General features: G+C 44.8%; 1 protein-coding gene across 1 annotated transcript; it reads right to left on the bottom strand.

The window, feature by feature from the left end:
- Positions 1–629: 629 nt before the first annotated feature.
- Positions 630–23,286, bottom strand: dnajc1 (DnaJ (Hsp40) homolog, subfamily C, member 1). The gene is made up of 12 exons (XM_061733071.1): positions 23,033–23,286; positions 22,404–22,505; positions 22,280–22,326; positions 22,030–22,195; positions 21,835–21,932; positions 21,670–21,763; positions 21,441–21,525; positions 21,181–21,344; positions 9,292–9,411; positions 9,070–9,118; positions 6,879–7,267; positions 630–897 (listed from the first exon to the last, which is right to left on the bottom strand). Exons 1-12 carry the CDS (start codon positions 23,189–23,191, stop codon positions 829–831), a joined length of 1,542 nt encoding a protein of 513 aa, XP_061589055.1. The 5' UTR covers positions 23,192–23,286; the 3' UTR covers positions 630–828.
- Positions 23,287–26,110: the final 2,824 nt, after the last annotated feature.

Raw genomic sequence — 26,110 nt, 5'->3', positions numbered from 1 at the left:
CGGGCGGCTCCTCACTCCTGTAGGCTGTAGCGTCCCCATTGCTGATGAGACCCAAGCGACTCGTGTCATCCGCAAACTTGATGAGGTTGGAGTTGTGTCTGGCTGTGCAGTTGTGGGTCAAAAGAGTAGGAGGCTGACAACACATACTTCCCCCCCTCCCTACTGCTTTGAAGCAGGTTGTGACAACAGCCTGATTCTGCGAGAAAACCACTAGAAACGTTGCCTGGGCCCGGAGCGTGCGCTGATCCTGCCGAGGGATCTCTTCACACTGTCTGGGCTTCGCATCAGCACTTGGTCACCTGGAGGGGGTGGAGTCTTGTGTGCAAACTTTTTGTCCTATGCTTCAACCAATTACTTGAAAGCAACTGGGGGGGGGGGGGGGGGGGGGGGGTTAAGGTCCATGCTCAGGGGCCCACAGTGGTTAAACTCTATTTTGAAGCTGGGTCCTCCAGGCCCACCTCTGTAACACCTGAACTACTACCATTTTCTTTTCTTTTTTATTTACTGACCAGCACCAACCTGCAAGCAGGACTACCAACAGAAATAAGTCATATATACATGTTTATGTCACTGATATATGTGGTCCCAATTTGAAAAATAACGAATTAATTCATTAAACATCCAAACCAAACAAAACACTTCATTTATTTTTTTAACAAAGCATCTGAACACTTGTAAATACTGTTTATTGATCAGTAAACACATCGATCGGCATGCTGAACGGAGCTAAGGCACATGAAGCAGTAGGTCACAGGTCACAAATCACCTGAACAAGTGACAAAACACTGGATCAGTCCACTCCGGATCACCTGATTGTGGACAAACTCATCAGCTCTTCACTTGTTTCCTCTTCTGAACCAGTTCTGCCAACATCTTGTAACGGATCATGCACTCCTCCTGAAACACACACACACACACACACACACACACACACACACACACACACACACACACACACACACACACACACACACACACACACACACACACACACACACACACACACAGAGGTCAATCTGAGATCAATGATCTATGGCTCCATATCAGCAGCAGAACATTTTTTTGGGAGGTGCTTGTTAGGCTACGGCGTAGGTTTAACTCAGAACCGTAATTCAGGCATACCCTGAGTTCAGTTACCACAACTACTTTAGCTGGGCTGGTTTATCTAATGTTAGCCTATGATGCTAATGAATGTTAGCTGACGTTCGTTCTGATGAAATCTGTCCAAACGTCTATTTCAAATGTAGCTACCGAAACAACATCTGAAAGCAGCCCTGCCGGAGCTGAGAGTCCCGGCCCGGTGCCCGCTGGCTGCTCCACTGCTGCACCGGACTACCCACCGGCTACTGGCCTGATGGGCCACCTGGAAATGTCCCTTTCCTGTAGCAACTGTTTCAGTCCCTTCTGCAATACTGGATGTGCCACAACCTTCTCCAGTTAAACAAAAACAAAACTGAAGTAATTTTCTTTGGAGCCAAAGAGAAATGATTACAGGTCACCACAGAGCTTCAATCTACAGTGCCTTGCCAAAGTATTTGTGACCTTTTGCCACATTTCAGGCTTCAAACATAAAGATATAAAACTGTAATTTTTTGTGAAGAATCAACAAGTGGGACACAATCATGCAGTGGAACCAAATTTATTGGATATTTCAAACTTTTTTAACAAATAAAAAACTGAAAAATTGGGCATGCAAAATTATTCATCCCCCTTAAGTTAATACTTTGTAGCGCCACCTTTTGCTGCGATTACAGCTGTAAGTCGCTTGGGGTTTGTCTCTATCAGTTTTGCACACCGAGAGACTGAAATCTTTGCCCATTCCTCCTTGCAAAACAGCTGGAGCTCAGTGAGGTTGGATGGAGAGCGTTTGTGAACAGCAGTTTTCAGTTATTTTCACAAATTCTCCATTGGATTCAGGTCTGGACTTTGACTCAGCCATTCTAACACCTGGATATGTTTTTTTGTGAACCATTCCATTGTAGATTTTGCTTTATGTTTTGGATCATTGTCTTGTTGGAAGGCAAATCTCTGTCCCAGTCTCAGGTGTTTTGCAGACTCCATCAGGTTTTCTTCCAGAATGGTCCTGTATTTGGCTCCATCCATCTTCCCATCAATTTTAACAATCTTCCCTGTCCCTGTTGAAGAAAATCAGGCCCAAACCATGATGCTGCCACCACCATGTTTGACAGTGGGGATGGTGTGTTGAGGGTGATGAGCCGTGTTGCTTTTACGCCAAACATAACGTCTTGCATTGTTGCCAAAAAGTTAGATTTTGGTCTGATCTGACCAGAGCAGCTTCTTCCACATGTTTGCTGTGTCTCCCAGGAGGCTTGTGGCAAACTTTAAACCACACTTTATATGGATACCTTTAAGAAATGGCTTTCTTCTTGCCACTCTTCCATAAAGGCCAGAATTGTGCAGCATACGACTGATTGTTGTCGTATGGACAGAGTCTCCCACCTCAGCTGTAGGTGACCTCTGACCTCTGACCTCTGCAGTTCATCCAGAGTGATCATGGGCCTCTTGGCTGCATCTCTGATCAGTCTTCTCCTTGTATGAGCTGAAAGTGTAGAGGGACAGCCAGGTCTTGGTAGATTTGCAGTGGTCTGATACTCCTTCTATTTCAATATTATCGCTTGCACAGTGCTCTTTGGGATGTTTAAAGCTTGAGAAATCATTTTGTATCCAAATGCAGCTTTAAACTTATCCACCACAGTATCTGGGACCTGCCTGGTGTGTTCCTTGTTCTTCATGATGCTCTCTCTTTAAATGGACCTCTGAGACGATCACAGTGCAGGTGCATTTAATACGGAGACGTGATTACACACAGGTGGATTCCATTTATCATCATTAGTAGTTTAGGTCAACACTGGATCATTCAGAGATCCTCACTGAACTTCTGGACAGAGTTTGCTGCACTGAAAGTAAAGGGGCGGAATCATTTTGCACGCCCACTTTTTCAGTTTTTTATTTGTTAAAAACGTTTGAAATATCCAATAAATTTCATTCCACTTCATGATTGTGTCACACTTGTTGTTGATTCTTTACAAAAAATGGCAGTTTTATATCTTTATGTTTGAAGCCTGAAATGTGGCAAAAGGAGACAAAGTTCAAGGGGGCCAAATACTTTCGCAAGGCACTGTATACACCTAAAAACCTCAAACGAGGCCAGAAATCTGGGTTATTGATGGACACAGACCTAAATTTGGAAAGAAAAACACATTAAGGCAATAACAAAGTCAGCCCCTGCCTCTCGCCTGAAAATAGCTGGGATAGGCTCCAGCAGACCTCCGTGACCCTGAAAAGGATAAAGCGGGTATAGATAATGGATGGATGGATGGACAAAGTCAGCCTACTACCACCTTAAGAATATATCAAGGTTAAAAGATCTAATGTCTCAGCAGGACCTGAAAAAACTAGTCCATGCATTCATCTTTAGTAGCTTGATTATTGTAACAGCTTCTTTACAGTCCAGCTTAAAAGTCAGTTAGACAACTGCGGCACATTCAGAACTCTGCTGCTCCAGCCCTCACGAAGACCAACAAAGTGGACCACATCAGTCCAGTTCTGAGGTCTTTACACTGTCTGCCTGTCCGTCAGAGAACCTTAAAATACTTTTGTTAGTTTATAAATCACTGAATGGTTTAGGACCAAAATACACCAGACATGTTGTTGCCATAACAACCATCCAGACCTCTCAGGTCTGTCTTGGTCCCAAGAACCAGGGAGAAGCAGCATTCAGCTCTTATGCTCCACAGATCTGAAACAAACCTCCAGAAAACTGTAGGAATTCTGAAACCCTCAGTTCCTTTAAATGAAAGTTAAAACTCTTTAGTTTACAGCTGTTTTGACTGAATTATTTAAACCATCTGAATTTAGATTTAAACCATATTCATTTCAGTACTAAGCTGTAACCTTAGCTTAAGTCTAAGGGTGCGTCCCAATTCTCCCCCTACCCCTCGTTTTGATCCCTCCCCCTAAATTTTGCGTGTTCCCGTGAAGGTAGTGGTGTCTCAATTCCTCTTTTCACCTAGGAGGAGTGGGCATAACGAGGGCTAGGGGCTGAGAATTGTCCCTTCACAGCGAGGGATTTCAGATGCTGACTTCGCGAGCGAGGGGGTATAAACATTTTCCAGAATGCTTTTCGTCATCATTTGCGGACTGAATCCAAAAAAAAACATGGCAGACATTTCTTAGTGAATAAATCAATATTTTGAGTTAGTTTCTGCATAAAAATGAGTTTTGATTACATTTCTAGCGAGAAATATATATTTTACTTTCATAATATTCACTCAGTGAATGTACATAATCCCTTTTTTGCCCGTTGTTCGCGAAGATCGCGCCGGAATACAAGCTGTTAGGTTACGGCGTAGGTTACGTAGCCTACGCCGTAGGCTCTGCGTCGATTTGACTCACCGACCGAGGGCAAACATCATTTGCAGACTCGTCTCAGATTGTGACAAGGGAGCAAGTGTTTTTTTGTGGAAAATAGAGAGAAACAATCCTGTGACTCGTCAGATTTGTTTTGGATGTTTCTGATATAATAGTTGTCAGAAACCACAAAGCTGTTATCTGGGTAATTTACACACTTTCAGATAAAGCTGAAGTGAAGATAGCGGAGCTGTTTTATGGTTCCGCGTTAAATTGACGCAGAGCTAGGCAGAAATCTCGCCGAAAATCTTCTCATCTCCGAAAACGTCGAGTCAAATTTCGTAAAAGGCGTTATTTGGATAAACTGAGCCCAGGTTGGGGATCTTAACGGTTACTTTTACGCCTGAAAAAATATTAAAACTTAATAAAGTGGTATATTAACAGCGCTACAGCTGAAATTAAAACGGCTTTTGGCTCTCAGCTTCCTGATCAGGGTAGGGATGAAAACGAGGGGGAGAATTGAGATTGGGCCTAACTTATCTTTATTATGCCAGTGCACTGGGACTTTTTTTCTCAAGCTCCTTGAGTCGTCTCGTTGCTGAATTGTACTATATAAATAATATGGCCTTGGACTCACACAGGGTGACGACAGGGGTTTGATGTGCTGCTGAAGAAACCAGGGTAGGCCCTCAAACGTGTGTAGGTAGTAATGAGATACGCCTCATCATCCCCAGTTAGAACAGGTCTGAACCCATTCCTATCAGTATAAGGCACTTCAGAGGCTCAGAATAGTCATCCTAGATCCTGTACAGGGTTCCTGGAATGCAACGCCTCCAGAGTTGACAGGAACACTCATCAGCTGTCATAGCTACAGATGCACTGACAGCAATTTTCTTGGCTGGTTCAGATTTTTTTTAATTATTGCATCATGGTTTTTATTATTTAGCTGATTTATTATAATTTATTATAAAATTCATAAAAGAAATAGTAGCTGAATAGTTATTTGCCATTATGTGTAACCTTTTTTTAACAGTAAGCTATAAACTTTGACTTTATAACTTGCTTGCGATCAATTACTCTGGCCAGAGTGAACTGTAGCTTCTCCTCAGTGTCGCTGAACCTTCTTTGAAGCTTTTTAGTCACATACAGTCATCAACAACTGGAGAGCATCAAAACATCTAATCAAAGTTTTCCAAGAATGGACATTGCTCAAAATTCTTTCTTAATATGTGTCTATAGTCATCTAAAATGTGCACGTTACCATGTTGCTCCTCCTACGAGTATGCGCAACGCTTTTTTTTTTTTTTTTTTTTTTTTTTTTTTTAAATATTTGTATCCCAATTTTTTTCCCCCATTTCATCACCCAGAGCTCCTACCTAAGTCAGTCCTGGACATTGCTCCTTCTACCAACCCCGGGAGTTCCTGCACTGAGCTCAGGTCTCCTCCTTAACCTGAGGAGTGATCAGCAGCAGCTTCTTTTCACCAGACAGGGTGGGGCTTCTCCGGCCGGACGTAGCGCGTGGAAGGATCACGTTATTCCGGCCGGATCCTCCCCACCCCATCTGTTCCCCGGTTGGCCAGAGGGGGCAGTAGAGCCCAGGACTGTTGCATGTTTTTGTGAGGGTAGAGAACATTAGCTACCCAAGGGAACACGGGGAGAACATGCAAACTCCACACAGAAAGATCCTTTCACCAACCCCACCTATGGCACTGAAGTCATGGGGGAACTAACACGCACCTCAGCGCCCACAGCGTCCCAGGTGGGAATCAAACCCAGGACCTTCTTGCTGTAAGACGGCTGCACTACCAGCTGCGCCACAGTGCAACGCTTTGACATACATTATATGGTGCATGTGAAAACAGACTGGAATGTAACTGTAAAAAATCATCAGTAGGCAGGTCAAGCTGAAAATCAGCAAATTACAGCCCCTGGCTGGTCAATCAGTGATGAGTTCAGTTGATAGTAACTTTCATCAGTTGACCCTAACTTTGTCACATAGTTATCTTCAACTGATTCACTTTCCTTTGGGGATTGATAAATATTGTTGAACTGAATTGAATTATCTAGGTTTAGGTGATGGCACAGCAGCCAAAACAGGAAGCCCAGGAGCTCCCTTCAGCCACACCCCAGGCTCTTTAAAGAAAACACAAAAGTGTTCCCATGTCAGCCAAATATAATCTCTCCTGCATGCCCTGGGTTAGTCCCGGAGGGTTTTCCCAGTTGGAAAAGCCCAACGCATCCAAACCCGGTTACCCAACTACCTGAACTCCTCTCAGAGTGGAGGAGCAGCGATTCTATTCCTAGTCCTCTCAGATGACTATAGGGTCATGAAGGAGTGGGGACATTGTTGTGTATGGTTCTTGGTTTTGTCTGTGAGGATGAAAAAAGTTCTGAAGGAGGCCCTCCGGCTTGGAAAGTATTGTGGTTTGTCCTGTGATGGTTTTAAAGAGAACAATTTATATAAATAAAATCCATGTCCATCTGCCTGATTTCCTGTCCACCTTACCTTGGTTTTTCCTGGAACCACCTTGGCAATGCGGTCCCAGCGTTCTGGCGTTCCTCGCGGGAACTGCTGCAGAGCTAGCTCCAGCAGTTTCTGTTGGTTCTGAGTCCATGTGTTAGGATTCGTTTTCTCTCTGTCCTCTTGAGGCTCTGCCTCCTCCTCATCCACCACACTTGGATCAAAATCTCTCTGCCGATTTCCTCTGAGTTTGGCTTCTCCCTGTTCTGCTGCTGAGGAACACTTCTGTTTCCTCCTCCGGACTGCCGGAGCTGGCTCCTCTTCCTCCTCCTCTTCCTCCTCACAGGCCCCGCCCACACTCTGAGACACCGCGCTGTCAGGAAGTGACCTCACAGGAAGAAGAGGTGCTTTTAACTCCGACAGCTTCACCAGACCTGAGAGAGGAGAAACATGATCACCATTTATGAAACAGCTCACAGTAGAACCAGGACCAGGACCAGAACCCAGTTCTGACTCACAGTAGAACCACGACCAGGACCAGAACCCAGTTCTGACTCACAGTAGAACCTCAACCAGAACCAGAACCCAGTTCTGACTCACAGTAGAACCTCAACCAGAACCAGAACCCAGTTCTGACTCACAGTAGAACCTCGACCAGAACCAGAACCCAGTTCTGACTCACAGTAGAACCTCGACCAGAACCAGAACCCAGTTCTGACTCACAGTAGAACCAGGACCAGGACCAGAACCCAGTTCTGACTCACAGTAGAACCTCAACCAGAACCAGAACCCAGCTCTGACTCACAGTAGAACCTGATCCTGACTGTAGAACCTGATCCTGACTGTAGAACCTGATCCTGACTGTAGAACCTGATCCTGACAACAGAACCTGATCCTGACTGTAGAACCTGATCCTGACAACAGAACCTGATCCTGACAAAAGAACCTGATCCTGACTGTAGAACCTGATCCTGACAACAGAACCTGATCCTGACTGTAGAACCTGATCCTGACTGTAGAACCTGATCCTGACTGTAGAACCTGATCCTGACTGTAGAACCTGATCCTGACTGTAGAACCTGATCCTGACAACAGAACCTGATCCTGACAACAGAACCTGATCCTGACTGTAGAACCTGATCCTGACTGTAGAACCTGATTCTGACAACAGAACCTGATCCTGACAACAGAACCTGATCCTGACTGTAGAACCTGATCCTGACTGTAGAACCTGATCCTGACTGTAGAACCTGATCCTGACTGTAGAACCTGATCCTGACTGTAGAACCTGATCCTGACAACAGAACCTGATCCTGACAACAGAACCTGATCCTGACAACAGAACCTGAAACTGACTGTAGAACCTGATCCTGACTGTAGAACCTGATCCTGACTGTAGAACCTGATCCTGACAACAGAACCTGATCCTGACAACAGAACCTGATCCTGACTGTAGAACCTGATCCTGACAACAGAACCTGATCCTGACAACAGAACCTGATCCTGACAACAGAACCTGAAACTGACTGTAGAACCTGATCCTGACTGTAGAACCTGATCCTGACTGTAGAACCTGATCCTGACTGTAGAACCTGATCCTGACTGTAGAACCTGATCCTGACTGTAGAACCTGATCCTGACAACAGAACCTGATCCTGACAACAGAACCTGAAACTGACTGTAGAACCTGATCCTGACTGTAGAACCTGATCCTGACAACAGAACCTGAAACTGACTGTAGAACCTGATCCTGACTGTAGAACCTGATCCTGACAACAGAACCTGATCCTGACAACAGAACCTGAAACTGACTGTAGAACCTGATCCTGACTGTAGAACCTGATCCTGACAACAGAACCTGATCCTGACAACAGAACCTGAAACTGACTGTAGAACCTGATCCTGACTGTAGAACTTGATCCTGACTGTAGAACCTGATCCTGACTGTAGAACCTGATCCTGACTGTAGAACCTGATCCTGACAACAGAACCTGATCCTGACAAAAGAACCTGATCCTGACAAAAGAACCTGATCCTGACTGTAGAACCTGATCCTGACAACAGAACCTGATCCTGACTGTAGAACCTGATCCTGACAACAGAACCTGATCCTGACAAAAGAACCTGATCCTGACAACAGAACCTGATCCTGACTGTAGAACAGTAGATAGTAGAATCCTGAAAGAGGAATTATGGCAGAAACAGACCATAAATCAGTAGAACATTGGAGGTTTACCTGATGTGTGGCTGACACAGTCCTTCACCTGTTTGACTTTGGTTGTCACCTGATAAAGAGAGGAGATTCGCCTGAGATGATTCATGTTATTAAAAACAGGTCAGCAATTTAAAGACGGAGAAAACAAGTGTAGAATGTGGACGAGGACCATGCTGACATCATCAGATGTCAGACCACTGAACTCTGACCTCTACACAAAAGCAAGTACGGAAACAAACTTACATCAGGAACGGATCGTCCAAGTTCATGAGCGATCTTCTCCCATCTCCCTGGAGCACCTCCTGGGAATTTAACCATCAACCTGCTCAGGAGACTCAGCTCGTCCTCTGTCCAGACTGCAACCTGAGGACACACAGACAGTCTATGAACCTGAACAGAGCTTTGACTTGTCAGCATTCCAGTGATCATCAGGATATCATCAGCATTTTCAGAGTTTACCAGAAACCAGGGGCCTCATGTACAAAGAGTGTGTGGATTTAATCGTGAATCCTTGCGTGGAAATCTTGCATATGCAAAAAAAACAACAAAACATTCAGATGTTCATAACTGTGTGTACGCCCCAAATCCATGCACGTTTCCTTTGAACAACATAACCAACGTGAAATTGAACGTGAATGCTGTCTCCTACCTCAAGATGATCCATTTGAATAAGATGATGAGGAGGCACTTACAAAAGAAAGAAAAAAATGGAGCGAAAAAAAAACATTGACCGTCAGCTTGATAGGCTTCTGTCAGAATTTGCGGGCTGGAAAAATAATTTGGCGGCATTTCCTATTCATCCAATATATAAATGATTTTGTAAATTCTTCCAAAATATTTGATAAAATAATTTAGCTGATGATACTAATCTGTTTACATCACACAGAAACCCACTTATTCTACAAGATATAGTAAACTGAGTTAACCAAAGTGGACTCTTGGTTCAAATGTAACAAACTGTCATTAAATGTCAGCAAAACAAATTTTATTTTATTCAAATCTAACAAAAAGTTTGTCCACACTGGTTACTGCCTATTTAAAATAAATGGGCAGGAAAGAAAAATATGCCACTAAATTCCTGGGGCTCCATATTGATGACTCTCAATTTTAAATGTCATATTGACCATCTTGTAAACAAACTGTCCAAGTGTGTTGGCTTGTTCTTCAAGATCAGAGCCTTCTTTCCTCTGTCTGCCCTTCTTACGTTGTACTAAACTCTCTGTGAACCTCATCTCAACTACTGTCATGTGATATGGTGCAACACCTTCACAAGCCATCTTAAAAAACTAGTATCTCTGCAAAAGAAAGTCATACGGGCCCTGTCTTGGTCAGAGATTTGATTTGCTAAGACTGGCTGAGCTAAACCATTATCAGAATGCTTGTCTTATGTTTCAAATGGTCAACAAGCTCAACCCTAGACTTAGTAGTCTTGTGCCAATCTCGAGTCCTCAGCACACACACCAGTACTAGTACACACCAGTACACGGGCCGAGAAGGTACTAGTACACATACCAAACAAGAATCAAACCACTCATATTAGGGAAATGTGGCCGACATGTGCGCGCCAGTATGAGTGTTGTTTGCAGGGGCCGCAGATTTGGAACAGGATTGATGATGATGGCCTCAAGGTGTTGCCTTCTATCTCCAACTTTTAAAAGACAACTAAAAAATAATATTTTACTAACCTTTATATAATATAAAAATGCTTCTTCATGGACTGCTGGGATGTATGTGTGTGACTGTATGTGTATGTGATGTTAAGTATGTATGTTAAGTGTTTTTTTGTGTATTTTGTATGCATTTATCCATCACCATCTCTTTACAGATGGTAACTGCTTATACCATTGACTGTACCACTACCCTTAAATGAACTATGGCCCCCACCCTTGTATGAACTATGGGCCCCCACCTATAAGCTTTCCTATCTTCCTTGGGGGACCCATTCACTCTACCCACTTAATTCCACTGTATTATTAGGGCCCGAGCACCTTCAGTGCGAAGGCCCTATTGTATTTGCAGGAATTTTTATTTTTATTTTTATTATTAGTATTCTTCTGACAAAAGGAAGGCCTTTTTGCCCCCCTAAACGTGCCCAAAAAGTCACCAAATTTTGCACCCAAGCCAGGCCTGGCGAAAAATTTGATATTTAATGGTTTGCATTAATGGGCGTGGCAAAATGGCTCAACAGCGCCCCCTTGAAAACTTTGTGCCTCAAGCCCCACAATACGGTTAGACGTACATGCACAAAAAGTAAACAAAAGTCTCTTGGGGTCATGCCCGAAACCCAACAGGATGTCAGCCATTTTGAATGAATTGTGTCCCTTTTTTCTGCTATAACTTTTGAATGGTTTGACATAGGAAGTCGTGGGTGGTGTCATTTCTGATATGCTTATGGGGGCGGTGGCCGTGAGTGCGAGGGCCCGTTCATCGCTGCTTGCAGCTTTAATTGTTATTATTATGGTATTGTGAATAAACACACACACACACACACACACACACACACACACACACACACACACACACACACACACACACACACACACACACACACACACACACACACACACACACACACACACACACACACACACACACACACACACACACACACACACACACACACACACACACACACACACACACGTACGTACGTACGTGTGAGACTCTGAAAGTTGCCTATACATTCAATAACAACTTTATTCATTCATTGCTGATTCACATCAGTTCGTACCAACCTTTCTGTGACATCTTAGTTTTATTTAAAAAAGACAACTTTACAGAAGTGATTCTTCGCTGCAAATTGAGCTTTAATGTTTGTCTGTTAAGACACAGTTATGGGATGTTTTAGGATCTGACTCCTATCTCGAATAGTCGTACCATACGGTCGTCATGGTGACAGAGATGTCCGACCTGTAGCAGCTCCAGCTGAAACATCATGTTGGTCTGAACCGGAGCAGCTGGTCCAGTTCAGGGCAGAGATCCAGAAGATCCTCTTGGTACCTAAACCAGCTCATGGTCCAGTCTTAGTCCTGGACCAGCAGGTCCAGACTAAACCAGCTGATGGTCCAGTCTTAGTCCTGGACCAGCAGGTCCAGACTAAACCAGCTAATGGTCCAGTCTTAGTCCTGGACCAGCAGATCCAGACTAAACCAGCTGATGGTCCAGTCTTAGTCCTGGACCAGCAGGTCCAGGCTAAACCAGCTGATGGTCCAGTCTTAGTCCTGGACCAGCAGATCCAGACTAAACCAGCTGATGGTCCAGTCTTAGTCCTGGACCAGCAGGTCCAGGCTAAACCAGCTGATGGTCCAGTCTTAGTCCTGGACCAGCAGGTCCAGACTAAACCAGCTGATGGTCCAGTCTTAGTCCTGGACCAGCAGGTCGGTGTGATCTGATCATCAGCAGGTTCCTCTAACGGAGCCAAAGCTCGCTCCAGCGGGCCCTGCTCCGAACACCGACTGTCATGCCCTCTCCCCCGGAGAAGCGCTCGAGAAGACGGGGGAGACGTGCCGGTGTGATAGTCCTACTCAAAGCCCACCTGAGAGCGTACTCCTCCTCGGCTGAGTTGCGCAGCGGATCTTCTCCTCCTGCCCGGTTAATCTGCAGCCGTTGGATCCGCCCTGTCTTTCCGGAGCCAGCACCGCTGATTACCCCGGTGAATGGACCTGCTACCCTGGCGCAGCTTAAGGCTGGAGCATCTCGGAGAAAGTAGGCCTGCTTCCAGCCTCCCGACGCTGGATCCATCTCGCTCTCCTGGTCCTTGTCATTACCCGATGTGATTCGCTACCCGATTTGAGTCACACATGCGCAGTCGCTTGGACAAACTACAGTTACGTCGCCAGACTTGATAGACAAGATCTAAACACACACTTGTTTTGATATACACTACTCACAATAAGTTAGGGATATTATTATTTACATGATTGCTTTTCCTATTTGGTCTGAATTTTAATGAAATAAGTAAAAGTTCCCTTTGATATTACTAATGATGAATGAGAAGAAACACCATTTTCATTAGTTTAATATTACCCCAAAAATTTAGACAATAAAAACAATATATAGAGATAGATGCATAGATATGTTCATGTTTTTTCAGTTGGGAATGGTATAAACTAACACATTTTTAACATTACATTACAATCATTTTACATTCATAATGCGAGTGCGCATGTGTGACTCAAATCGGGTAGGGACTCACATCGGGTAATGACAGTCCTCCGCTCTTCCTGCCATGTCACTGACACGTCATCAGAGCGCCGACACCGCGGTAAGGAATATTGCCGGGAACATGGCGAGACTGTACCATACTGTGTGTGGAGGGCAGAGAGGTGTGGATCCCAGCCTGCTCTGTCCCATCCAGAGATCCACTGGTCAAATCCACATCAAGACTGAACTTTTTAATGCCCAGTCTCTATCAAATAAATCAAGCCTGGTCCATGATCACATCCTTGACAAAGATATTGACCTGATGGGCCTCACTGAGACATGGCACCAACCTGAGGTCTTTTCCTCATTAAATGAAGCCTGTCCCCCTGGATACAGTTACCTGCAGAGAGCTCGCTGCACTGGCCGAGGTGGTGGCCTGGCGGTAATCTACCGCAATACTCTCAAGCTGTCTCCTCTGTCTCTACCTGAAGTGTCCTCATTTGAATATCTGGCCTTCAAATCAAAACCTCCATCCAAGATCAATGCTGTATTAATTTACCGGCCGCCCAAACAACACCCATCCTTCATCACAGAGATTCATGACCTTCTCACCTCCCTCTGCTCTCTATCCTCCAATAATATTATACTGGGTGATATGAACATTCATATTGATAACCCCTCCTCCCCCCTGGCAGCTGATTTCCTTCATGTGTTGGACTGTCTCAACCTCACACAGCATGTTGATGCACCCACTCACACCAGGGGGCGCACCTTAGACCTGGGGCCCGTTTCACAAAGCAGGTTTAGTGAGAACTCTGAGTCTGTTGACCCTGAAATGAGGGAAACTCTGAGTTTTCCGTTTCACAAAGGGAGGTAACTCAAACCAGAGAAAGAGAGGTAACTCTAGCCTGTTTCACAAAGAGAGGTAACTTAAGCTCTCGGTCAGTTACCGTAGTAACAGACGCTCTGAATCTAACCTGGTCGGGACCAGGTTTATTTCAGCGAACCTGGAGTTTCTCTCCGTCTCCTCCCTCAGTGGCATCAATTCAGCCAATGGGTCTTTACGCAATACACATCCGTTTTCTGCACCACGGACAGCAAGCGGCAGAGTTAGAGAGCAGAAAAAGCGTATCTGACAAACGCAACGTATTTTATTCACTATGTCAGTGCAACAATATCACAGGGACATCCCAGTTTAACTTCAAACAGTTAAAGTCCAAATGCAAAAAGGAGAGGGAGAGTAAAAAAAAGTCAAATATTTCCCTTAAACAGATGTATAAGAGGATTTATATCTTACTTTGAGATGAACTTGCATAATTAATCCATCAGTGGCTAACAGCCTCGTTAATATATTCTGGACCCATCACTTGCCTTCTTTCTTTTTTTTTTTTTATTGCGTGGTTGTCTGCTTCATTTTAATTTTTGTAAGTTAGTAACACTGCAGAGCGCACTTTTTTTTAACTTTATTTAAAACTTTATTTAAAAGTTCCAATTACAGTCAGAACATTGACCGTGGTCAGGCATCAAGGAATTAAATAAACAAATACAGTATGAGACATAAAGTGGATGAAGTGCATAAGTCATTACATAAGTAACATAAATATAATAAAATAAATCAATTTAAATAAAAAGAAAGAAAATGGCAGGACATATATTATATCTGCAGAGCGCACTAAAAACGAGATTGATAGCGACCACTGTCGTCAGGGACGCTGGGACATTTCAAGATATGAGGGGGGGGGTACAAGTGTTGGGATAGATAATACCTACTGAAATCCATCATGTTGTTCTGATATGCATTTGTAGTTATTTTATATGTATGAAGTAATAGAATACATAAATACAAATAGATAGAGTAATTCCATAAATGTATTTTAAAAAAAAACATTTACATTCTCCCCTGAAGCCGAGGTGTGGCAGCTGCCGTACCCAATTGACGGCCCTGATCTAATTGACAATAAAATTTCATTTTTTTTTTCAAAATATGCTCTCATACTCGCCATATGCACGTATTAACGCTTCTAACTCCAGTGGCGTGAAGTATGTGGATCTTCAGATGCAAACTAACGTTTCCTCAAAGGGATTTTGTAAATTGAAAAGATAAATAAAGATAAAAAGAAAAAAAAGAAAATGTATGTGGCTCTTTTGTGTCGCCGGTTGCCATGGTGAATCCTTGTATCAGCGATCTACTGATGCTGGCTTTTTATTTCCCTCACGCTCGCGCTTAACTCCCGGTGAAACTACTTAGAGTTGAGTAAATTACCTCAAATCCGCTGTTCTGGAACCGAAAACTCAGAGTTTCCGATCTCAGAGTAGATCAACTAAGAGTTCAGGATTAGACTCAGTGTTTGTTGAACCTGCTTTGTGAAACGGACCCCTGGTCATCTCAGACTCTCCCTCCATCAGAAATCTGGCAGAAGGGGCACGGTGGCGCAGCTGGTAGTGCAGCCGTCTCACAGCAAGAAGGTCCTGGGTTCGATTCCCGCCGGGGGACGCTGTGGGCGCTGAAGTGCGTGTTAGTTCCCCCATGACTTCAGCGCCCACACCATGGGTGGGGTTGGTGAAAGGGCCTTTCTGTGTGGAGTTTGCATGTTCTCCCCGTGTTCCCTTGGGTAGCCAATGGGAGCTACCCTCACAAAAACATGCACACAGTCCTGGGCTATACATGCCCCCTCTGGCCAACCGGGGTGCCATATTGGGGTGGGGAGGATCCGGCCGGAATAACGTGATCCTTCCACGCGCTACGTCCGGCCGGAGAAGCCCCACCCTGTCTGGTGAAAAGAAGCTGCTCACTCCTCAGGTTAAGGAGGAGACCTGAGCTCAGTGCAGGGCCCTCCCGGGGTTGGTAGAGGATGGCAATGCCAAGGACTGTCACTTAGGTAGGAGCACGGGGTGGTAAAAATGGGAAAAAAACGGGATAAAAATATATAAAAAAAAAAAAAAGAAATCTGGCAGTATATGGTGTCTCTGATCACAGCATTATTTCCATGGACATTTCCTGCTCATCTCACCTCACCTCCCCAGCCTAAACGCGATATTCATTTTCGCAACTTAAAAAACATCAACCCTGCCATTTTGCATTCTGACCTCCAAATGCTGGCCTCAGTCAACTTTCCTTCAGTTATGGAATCGGTTGAACACTACAACCATTCTCTTCGCCACCTCCTGGATGTACATGCCCCTCTCAAAAAAAGGACTGTGTCTTTCTCTCGCACTGCCCCCTGGTTCACCAAAGAACTGCGCAAGATGAAAGCTGCTGGCCCGGCCATTGAAAGACGAGTCAAATCATCCGGCCTGGTGGTGCACAAGCTGGCCTACAAAGACCATCAGAAGGCCTACGCAGCAGCCCTTAAAGGTGACCTATTATGGCATTGAATGTATATTTTAAACAGGCCTTGAATGTCTTAAAAACAAGCTTGTTTTTTCTACATAAATCAGAAATCCAGCCTGTGGGCCCTGTCACTACTGTAGTTTTACCGCTTCTAACCTCTTTTTCTGCGCCTCATTTTTAGGGAAGGGAGGGGGAATGATAATGAGGCTCTGTGCTGATTGGCTCCCTGAATGACGTGTAGCAGGGGGGGAGAATAAACCTGCTCCGCCAGAGCAGCCCGAGCCTGTAAATTATCACAACACTGAATTTTCCCAAACTTTATTGTTAAAAAAATAAAATATGAGTTGTATATAACATTTATGCACTATTTCAGCCAGATCTGCCCGGCGGATGCTGAACGCTGGCCCGGAGCCACGCCGGGCACCCAGCATGGCTCCGCGGCGCTCCACGGAGCATTGCCCGTTACCGGTGATCAAACCGACAGATTTCGCTGGAAATCTCGGAGAGTGAAGCTGGTCCTGCCTGGGACAGACCCCCGAGGACCCAGCTCTCAAACCACCCGGGAACCTGGATGATTTATCCCGGATCCGCTCCGCCGCGGCGCCGCGTCCGACTGGCTGAAGGATGGACCGCTCCAGCAGCGGAGAGAGCTGGTTGTGGGCGTGGTTTCAGCAGCGGAGGCTGAACCTATGGAAATCTGCTCCCGTCGTTACGTAACGACGGGAGCAGATTCTCATCGGCTCAAAAAAAACCACGTGACACTGGGGGACTCTGTCCGGCGGGGGTCAGAGAGCTTGCAGAAATTCATGGTATTTTGTCTCCCCTGTGCTGGCAGGGTGAGGGGAGACCACTTTATATATGTTAAAACAAGAAAAAACGTGTTTTTCATAATAGGTCACCTTTAAAGAAGCCCGGTCCACCTATTATTCAAACATCATCAACAGCAGTCCAGGAAATTCAAAACAGCTTTTTTCCACCATAAATATTCTCCTTAATTCCAAAAACCAAACCCAGACAGACTTCACAGCAGAACACTGCAACAGATTTCTTGCATTTTTCAAGGATAAGATCAACTCCATCCGGTCTCAGCTTGCAGGCTCCTCAGCACCATTTCTGCCACCTGCCTGCCCTCAACCTGCACCCTTCAGCACCTTTGTAGCTGTCACACAGACCGAAGTTGAGAGTCTCATCAAAACAATGAAACCCTCCACTTCCACTTTGGATCCCATTTCTACAACACTCATCAAATCCAACCTGTCTGTTATAAGCCCTCTTATCACACAAATAATAAACCACTCGTTAAACTCCGGTCATGTCCCCCCGTCACTCAAGACTGCCATTATAAAGCCCCTTCTGAAAAAACCCAGCCTCGACCCAGAATGTCTCTCCAACTACCGGCCCATTTCCCATCTTCCATTTCTGTCCAAGGTGCTTGAAAAATCTGTTGCCACACAGCTACAGGAATATCTTCAACACCATTCACTATTTGAAATTTTCCAATCTGGTTTCCGCACTGCCCATAGTACAGAGACAGCTTTATTGAGGGTAACCAATGACCTTCTCATCTCCGCCGACTCTGGATCCCCCTCCCTGCTCATCCTCCTCGACCTTTCAGCGGCTTTTGATACTGTTGACCACCATCTCCTCCTGTTGACCACCATCTCCTCCTGTTGACCACCATATCCTCCTGTTGACCACCATATCCTCCTGTTGACCACCATATCCTCCTAAGCCGTCTGCACACCGACGTTGGTCTCCATCACTCCACACTGGACTGGTTCACCTCCTACCTTGCTGACAGGACAGAGTACGTCAGCTTGGGATCTTCCAAGTCCCAAACAGCCCCTGTTACGTGTGGTGTCCTCCAAGGATCTGTCCTAGGACCTCTCCTTTTTATCTTGTACTTGCTGCCCCTGGGTCGTGTCATCAGCCGGCACGGCATCTCTTTTCACTGCTATGCCGATGACACTCAGCTGTACCTCCGGACTGACCCCAACCTACGTTCCACCCCAGTCCTCTCATCATCACCCACTCAAGCCCTCTCCAACTGCCTGGAGGAGATTAGGGCGTGGATGAGTAACAACTTCCGCAACTCAACAGTTCCGAAACCAAAGCCATACAAATTGGCCCCCCACACCCGGTCCAGTCATCACCCACATAACCACCATCTCCTTCTCCGGTCAAGACATCCCCCTCTCTACCTCTGTTACCAACCTCGGTGTGAAGCTGGACCCACAACTCACCTTTGTAAACCACATCAAACATCTGTACAAAACTTGCTTCTTCCACATTAAGAACCTATCCAAACTCCGCCCCTTCCTCACTTTCCCCGATGCAGAAAAACTCGTCCACGCCCTAATCTCCTCCAGGCTCGACTACTGCAACAGCCTGCTCATCGGTATAGACTACTGTAACAGCCTGCTCATCGGTACTGGACTACTGTAACAGCTTGCTCTATCGGTATCGACTACTGTAACAGCCTGCTCATCGGTATCCCCAACAAACACCTCCGGAAACTTCAATTCATTCAGAACTGTGCTGCCCGAACTCTGATGAAAACCTGCAAATACGACCGTATCACCCCTATTCTCCAGAAACTACACTGGCTTCCCATAACCGCAAGAATTCAATTCAAGATCGCCCTCATCACCACCTCTGCATCTACAGCAATGACCTCATCACCACCTCTGTATCTACAGCAATGACCTCATCACCACCTCTGTATCTACAGCAATGACCTCATCAACACCATCTACAGCAATGATCTCATCACCACCTCTGCATCTACAGCAATGACCTCATCACCACCTCTGTATCTACAGCAATGACCTCATCACCACCTCTGTATCTACAGCAATGACCTCATCAACACCATCTACAGCAATGATCTCATCACCACCTCTGCATCTACAGCAATGACCTCATCACCACCTCTGTATCTACAGCAATGACCTCATCAACACCATCTACAGCAATGATCTCATCACCACCTCTGCATCTACAGCAATGACCTCATCACCACCTCTGTATCTACAGCAATGACCTCATCACCACCTCTGCATCTACAGCAATGACCTCATCACCACCTCTGTATCTACAGCAATGACCTCATCACCACCTCTGTATCTACAGCAATGACCTCATCAACACCATCTACAGCAATGATCTCATCACCACCTCTGCATCTACAGCAATGACCTCATCACCACCTCTGTATCTACAGCAATGACCTCATCACCACCTCTGTATCTACAGCAATGACCTCATCAACACCATCTACAGCAATGATCTCATCACCACCTCTGCATCTACAGCAATGACCTCATCACCACCTCTGTATCTACAGCAATGACCTCATCAACACCATCTACAGCAATGATCTCATCACCACCTCTGCATCTACAGCAATGACCTCATCACCACCTCTGTATCTACAGCAATGACCTCATCACCACCTCTGCATCTACAGCAATGACCTCATCACCACCTCTGCATCTACAGCAATGACCCTCAATACCTCCAAGACCTCCTGACCCCTCACTCATCCACCCGTAACCTCCGCTCACAAAACACCAACCTCCTCTATCAGCCCCCCCACGACTCCATGGGAGACCAAGCTTTCTGCTCCGCTGCCCTCCACATCTGGAACTGCCTCCCTGAACACCTACGTCAACCCCAGTCTGTGGACACTTTCAAAAAGGGGCTTAAAATTTTCCTGTTCAGGAAGGCTTTTCCTGGTCTTTTTTAAATATTTTTATTATTTTTATGCTTTTTTACTTCTGGTCTTTTATGTGTCCTGACTTTCCCTTGTTTATGTAAGCACTTTGAGATTATACATGAAAAGTGCTCTACAAATAAAATGTATTATTATTATTATTATTTAGGAGCACAGACTAGGGTCAGTACCGACCAGACATCAGAGTCGATACTGACCAGAGACCATGGTCAAGATTAAAACCAGTCGGGACTAGAGACCAGTATTGAGACCGGAGACAAGGAATGAAACGATAGACCAAGATTAAAACTGACTAGAGATCAGGGCCCTGAGCAGAGATGAAACTATATTTTTAATTTAACTGGTGACATCTTTGTGTGAAAGATGAGAAAAAACTGCAACATGACAATAAAACACAAGAAACGCAAACACATAATACCGCTGCTCACTGATACCAAGATGAAGCATTTAAGTAAATGAAAACTGCCGGCGTTTCAACACAAATATGCCAAAGACTTGTTGCACTCATGTCGATGCAGAAGCTTAAATGATGTCACAAGCAGAAGCTTAACCTGGCTGTGAAGAGGAACTGCCCCAGTCTCACCACAGAACCAGGACTGGGATCTTTGTTCCTGTATCTCCATGAATGAAGAGGTGCAGCATCATCTTCTATCTGATATCAGCTTGTGTCTAACAAACTCCACCAACTTTAAATGTTTAAGCACCGATTCATCTCCATTGTGGTTAGCATGGACCTGTCACCATCAGTGTTCACCATTGGTCCTTGGGGTCATATTAGTAGTTCATATCTGAGCTGAAAACTCTACCAACATTTGCAATGTGGCTTTCAGCTGTAGAAAAAATGTTTCCAGCAGCTAACATAACCAGCGCTGTCAAAGTGAACGTTACCACCTGGAAGAAAACTTCTAAACTAAGATCAGACCTTCTTTTTTGCGCCTCTGCCATGCTGCAGCCAGTCATCCATCTGGTCTTCTATGTCCTCGATGGACGTGGTCTGGTCGTAACTCTGGTAGTTCAGGTTCTCTGTCGGCTGCTCATAAACAGGAAACTCTGTTTTGGCTTTCTTGACCTTTGGCCTCTTTTCCCCTGTGAAAGCAGAAACAGAATATTAAAGAGATTAAACAGTTATCAATGCAGGTATATCAAGAGTGGATGTTCACGTAAAGCAGTTATTGTGAGTACTTGTAGCAGCTTCCTTTTCAGCTTCAGCTTCCTCCCTCTGCTGCTGCTTCATCTGCTGGTAGTCCTCATAGTACTGCTTTACTTCCTGGAACACAGAGACCAGGAGCAGGACTGAGATCAGGACTGTGATCAGGACACTGAATAAAGCCTAGCCACGTAGAACAGGCCAGGGCGACTCAGAGACTGGGGTCGGTGCCGTGGTCAGAGGCCAGGACTTCTCCATGCCTACCTGGACAGTCTGAGGCAGGTTCTTGACGGACAGGTAGAGCCAGATACTCAGCTTCAGGGGAAGGATGTCCTGCCAATGAGGTCGCTCCTGATTCCTAAGACAACAAACAGAAAATGAACAATCCACTGGAAAAGAAGTCAAGCAATGATGATGTCACAGGTGTACCTGTCCACATGGTCCTGAGCGATACACCTGAGATCTTCGGCAGGTCTGGAGCTCAGTTTCTTCTTCTTCTCTTTCTTCTTCTTACTCAGAAGCTCGTCCTGAATACATACTCTGGTTAAATCCCAAGATCTGTTCAATTTAAATGTCATAGCCAGTCATATCCTGATCTTACTGGACTGTAATTGGATGTCTCACCAGCTGTTTCTCCAGGTAGATGGACCAGATGACGGCATAATGTCCCACAGTTAGGATGAGGAAGAGGAGGAAGCCCAGCTCACTGTTGCTCATCTTCCTCACCCGTCTGTAGTAGAAAACAGGCTGCCGCCAGTCAGGAAGCCCGTTGACCAGGATGTCGTTGTACCTGTGAAGACAGACTTTTTCATGCTCACAGCCTAAGAAGTGAGTGCTCTAATCTGGTTGGCTAATGGAAAACAGTGGCACCTACTTTCGCCGTCTCTCCTCATCCTTTAAAACTTCATAGATGGCCACCAGCTACAAGCAAACAAACACACCATGAGAGAGAGCTGCTGCTGAGCAACTTGCTGTCATCTTTGTTGTTGTTCACTCACCTGTCTGAATTGAGTTTCAGCATTTTCATCTTTGTTTTTGTCAGGATGGAGAGAAAGAGAGAGCCGACGGTACGCCTTCTTTATCTCTGCTCCTGATGCATCCTGAGACGGAGACGGATGAAACGGAAGTATAGCCAGGTGAGACCGAGACAAAGACAGGAGAGACAGAAACAGAAACACACGAGACTGAGACATCCAACAGTACACATTTATCTCTGCTGCATATGAGACAGAAGTATAGACAGGTGAAACAGACACAGTGACCCAGCAGGTCAGGTCTGATCTACTTTACCCAGTTCTTGGGTTAACCTGGGTTAGATCCGACCAACTGCTTGAAAACTGGACACTTTTCTAGTTTTAAGTTGGGGTCTTGTACTACAAGTTTGTTTGTGTTTTGTTTTTTCCTTGGACCACAAGTAAGCTTGTAGGAGCCACGGGTAGCGGTATTACCTGCTATCAGAATAAATTAAATTCTACATCCGCAAACTGGGACGTCATGACGAGACGTCATTTTACAGAAAGCAGAACTTTGAGAGCTGCGCAGGAGATTCTGATCCATTTAACCCTCATGTACGTGGCGGGTGACGTCAGAGCTGCCGAGGTTACCATGGTAACCGAGCAGAACCCACCTGGTCCAGGTTGAGGAACTGGTAGAAGGTCTGCGGGATTTCCTCCACCAGGTCCAGCAGCTCCAGGTCTGCGTCCCAGGCCGTCAGCGGGGGAACCGTGGAGACCAGCAGAACCAGACCGAGCAGCCAGGGCCCGAACCGAGCCGAATGAGAAGCCATTACCAAAGAGGAACAGCACCGGTCCGGTGGTGGGTTAGCAGCATGGATGGTTAGCAGCTGCAAATTCTTCTTCTTCTTCTTCTTCTTCTTCTTCTTCTTCTTCTTCTTCTTCTTCCAAATCATGCTGCAATTTACCTCCACCGCGCGGTGTGGAGGGGAGCATGTATACTCGTATACTCAGTACTCGACTTCAGGGGGGATGGTGGATTTTATCATATGTGCTGATTACAAATAATATAATATATTACAAATAATAGCAAAACAGCTGCAGAAATACTGCAGGAATGACATAGCAGCAGTTAAATGCAGCCTTCTGTAAGCTTTAAATATCCACTGGGCTTACATCAAATACATCAAAACACAACAATAAAAAACAGTTTTCTGAACTTATCAATATGACTCTGTCCTTCACAGGATAAGTAAAATGGATCACTGCAAAAACTCAAAATCTTAACAAGAATATTTGTCTTAGACATCATCAGACTCATCACTGGAAAAAACAACAATTTTCACCTGTTTCAAGTAGATTTTCACTTGAAATAAGTAGAAAAATCTGCCAGTGGAACAAGATTTTTTTGTTTGTAATAAGAAGATAAATCTTGTCCCACTGGCAGATTTTCCTACTTATTTCAAGTGAAAATTTACTTGAAACAGGTGAGAATTGTCACATTTTTCTGGTGTTATTTTTCTGGTGATGACTCTAAATGTTGAAATATCAGTAAAACCACATTCATTGATGAAATGACATAAGGGATGGAAAGGAGGGATGGCAGTTTTACAGGAGGGGATGATTCAGGACCGTTTTTATTTCAGGGGGGATGCCATCCCCCCTCATCCCCCCTCAACTCCAGTACTGAGTATACTCTATAAAACAGTGGTCTTCAACCGCGGAGATACTGCAAGGGTCCTCCAACTTAAAATGAAATGAGGCAGTTTTTTTATTCAAGGTCTTTTTATTGTTTTTTCAAGTTTTACAGAATAATTACATACAAGAGAATTACAATTAACATAGTAAATATGATAAACACTTATAACCCCCACATTTCTTGCTCAAACGGAGCCCCATCCCTACAACTAAATTATTGTACCATTCAGAGATGAAATAAAAATAAAGACAATAAAGTAAAAAAAAAAACAAAAAAAAACAAACATACAAAGATAAATAAATAAAAATGAACATTACAGATAACAAATAAGTATATTTTATACAATATAAGGGTCAGTGTCACACACCTGCAATTTCAGTGGTGTCCATGTTTCCTATGTAGGTTAAGAAAGGCTGGCAGATATCATAGAAGAAGACAGCGTACAGGGAGGAGGTCCAGAGACTGGTGACTTGGTGTTCAGCCAACAACCTCTTGCTGAACACCAGCAAAACCAAGGAGATGGTGATGGACGGGAGGAAGAAGAGAGCTGACCACGTCCCGCTGCAGATCAATGGGGTGTGTGTGGACAGAGTTTCCTCCTTCAGGTTCCTGGGAGTCCATGTGTCTGATGACCTGGCATGGCACACCAACACAGCAGCGGTGGTCAGCAAAGCCCAGCAGAGACTGCATTTCCTGAGATTGCTCAGGAAGTGCAACGTGCAGCCCAAGCTTATGCGGTGCTTCTACCGGTCCACAGTGGAGAGTGTGCTGACTCTTGGCATCACAGTGTGGTATGCCGGCCTCACTGTGAAGGACAAGACAGCTCTGCAGGGGGTCATAAAAGCGGCCCAGAAGATCGTCGGCCGCCCCCTGCCCTTAAATGACATTGCAGACTCTCACGGGCTGAAAAGGGCTAGAAGGATTTTGTAGGACCCATCTCACCCCGGGTACAGTCTTTTTGACCTGCTGCCCTTATTTTTTTATACTGTGCTTTTTATACTTATTTATTCCTCTTATTTTGATTGCTTCCTTCGCACTTTGGTGGGAACATCCTAACCAATCTCATTGTAACCTGAGCACAATGACAATAAAGTCTATTCTATTCTATTCTATTCTATTCTAGAATGTCTGGGCACACCCTCTTGTGGAGTAATGAATTCCCTCCCAAAAGTTGTCTGGCCAAAAGAGAAGCAAACGCTATCATATATTTTTTGCCCGGCGACTAAGGTGTACATCTTGTGGAGCTACTCCGAATAATGCAATGATAGCGGAAGGTCTTATGGGTACCTCTAGAACACCTGAGAATGTTTTAAATATTAATTGCCAGAAATGATTTCGTTTCGAACAAAACCAAAACATATGTGCAAGGGTGGCTGGTGTTTGTCCACAACGACCACACATAGGATTGATATTGGGCACAAACTTAGCTAACTTTGATTTGGACCAGTGGGGACGAGGGAAATAAAGGCAATAAAGGCAATTTTAACCAAAATAATTTGTGTTAAAAATATATAGGCCTATATATATATATATATATATATATATATATATATATATATATATATATATACATATATATATATATATATATATATATGTGTGTGTGTGTGTGTGACCGATGTATGTCTTCTCTGCATTAATCACACTCTGGAAGTCGTGGTGGTAACAGCTCAAAGGGTATTTATACATTAACTCAGATATGTGTGGACCAAAGCACATGGTCTGTCTGGGAAAACAACAATACAACCTGTCAGCTACTTACTGGAGACGTTTTTTGTTTTTTTTTAGTAATAAACATGTAATAAAGTAATAAACATGCACATATGTTTGACTAAACAAAAAACGTGGCTAAGTTGGTCTAATACAGTTAGCTTTCAGACATGTATCCCAGATTAACTTTGAAGTGCTTTTCAAGACGTTTATAATTTGTTTTGTCCACAGACGCATTACCTGTCTCATGGGAATCCTCCAGCCCACTGAGGATTCCCCGCTAATATGAAGCCTGATGCAGCATGTAGAACAGCAGGTGGCGTAGTTTCCCCATTTAGCGGGA

This window comes from Cololabis saira, chromosome 10, assembly GCF_033807715.1.
Source record: "Cololabis saira isolate AMF1-May2022 chromosome 10, fColSai1.1, whole genome shotgun sequence".
In the NCBI taxonomy this organism is placed as follows: domain Eukaryota; kingdom Metazoa; phylum Chordata; class Actinopteri; order Beloniformes; family Belonidae; genus Cololabis; species Cololabis saira.
This window is presented reverse-complemented; position numbering and strand designations above follow the sequence as displayed.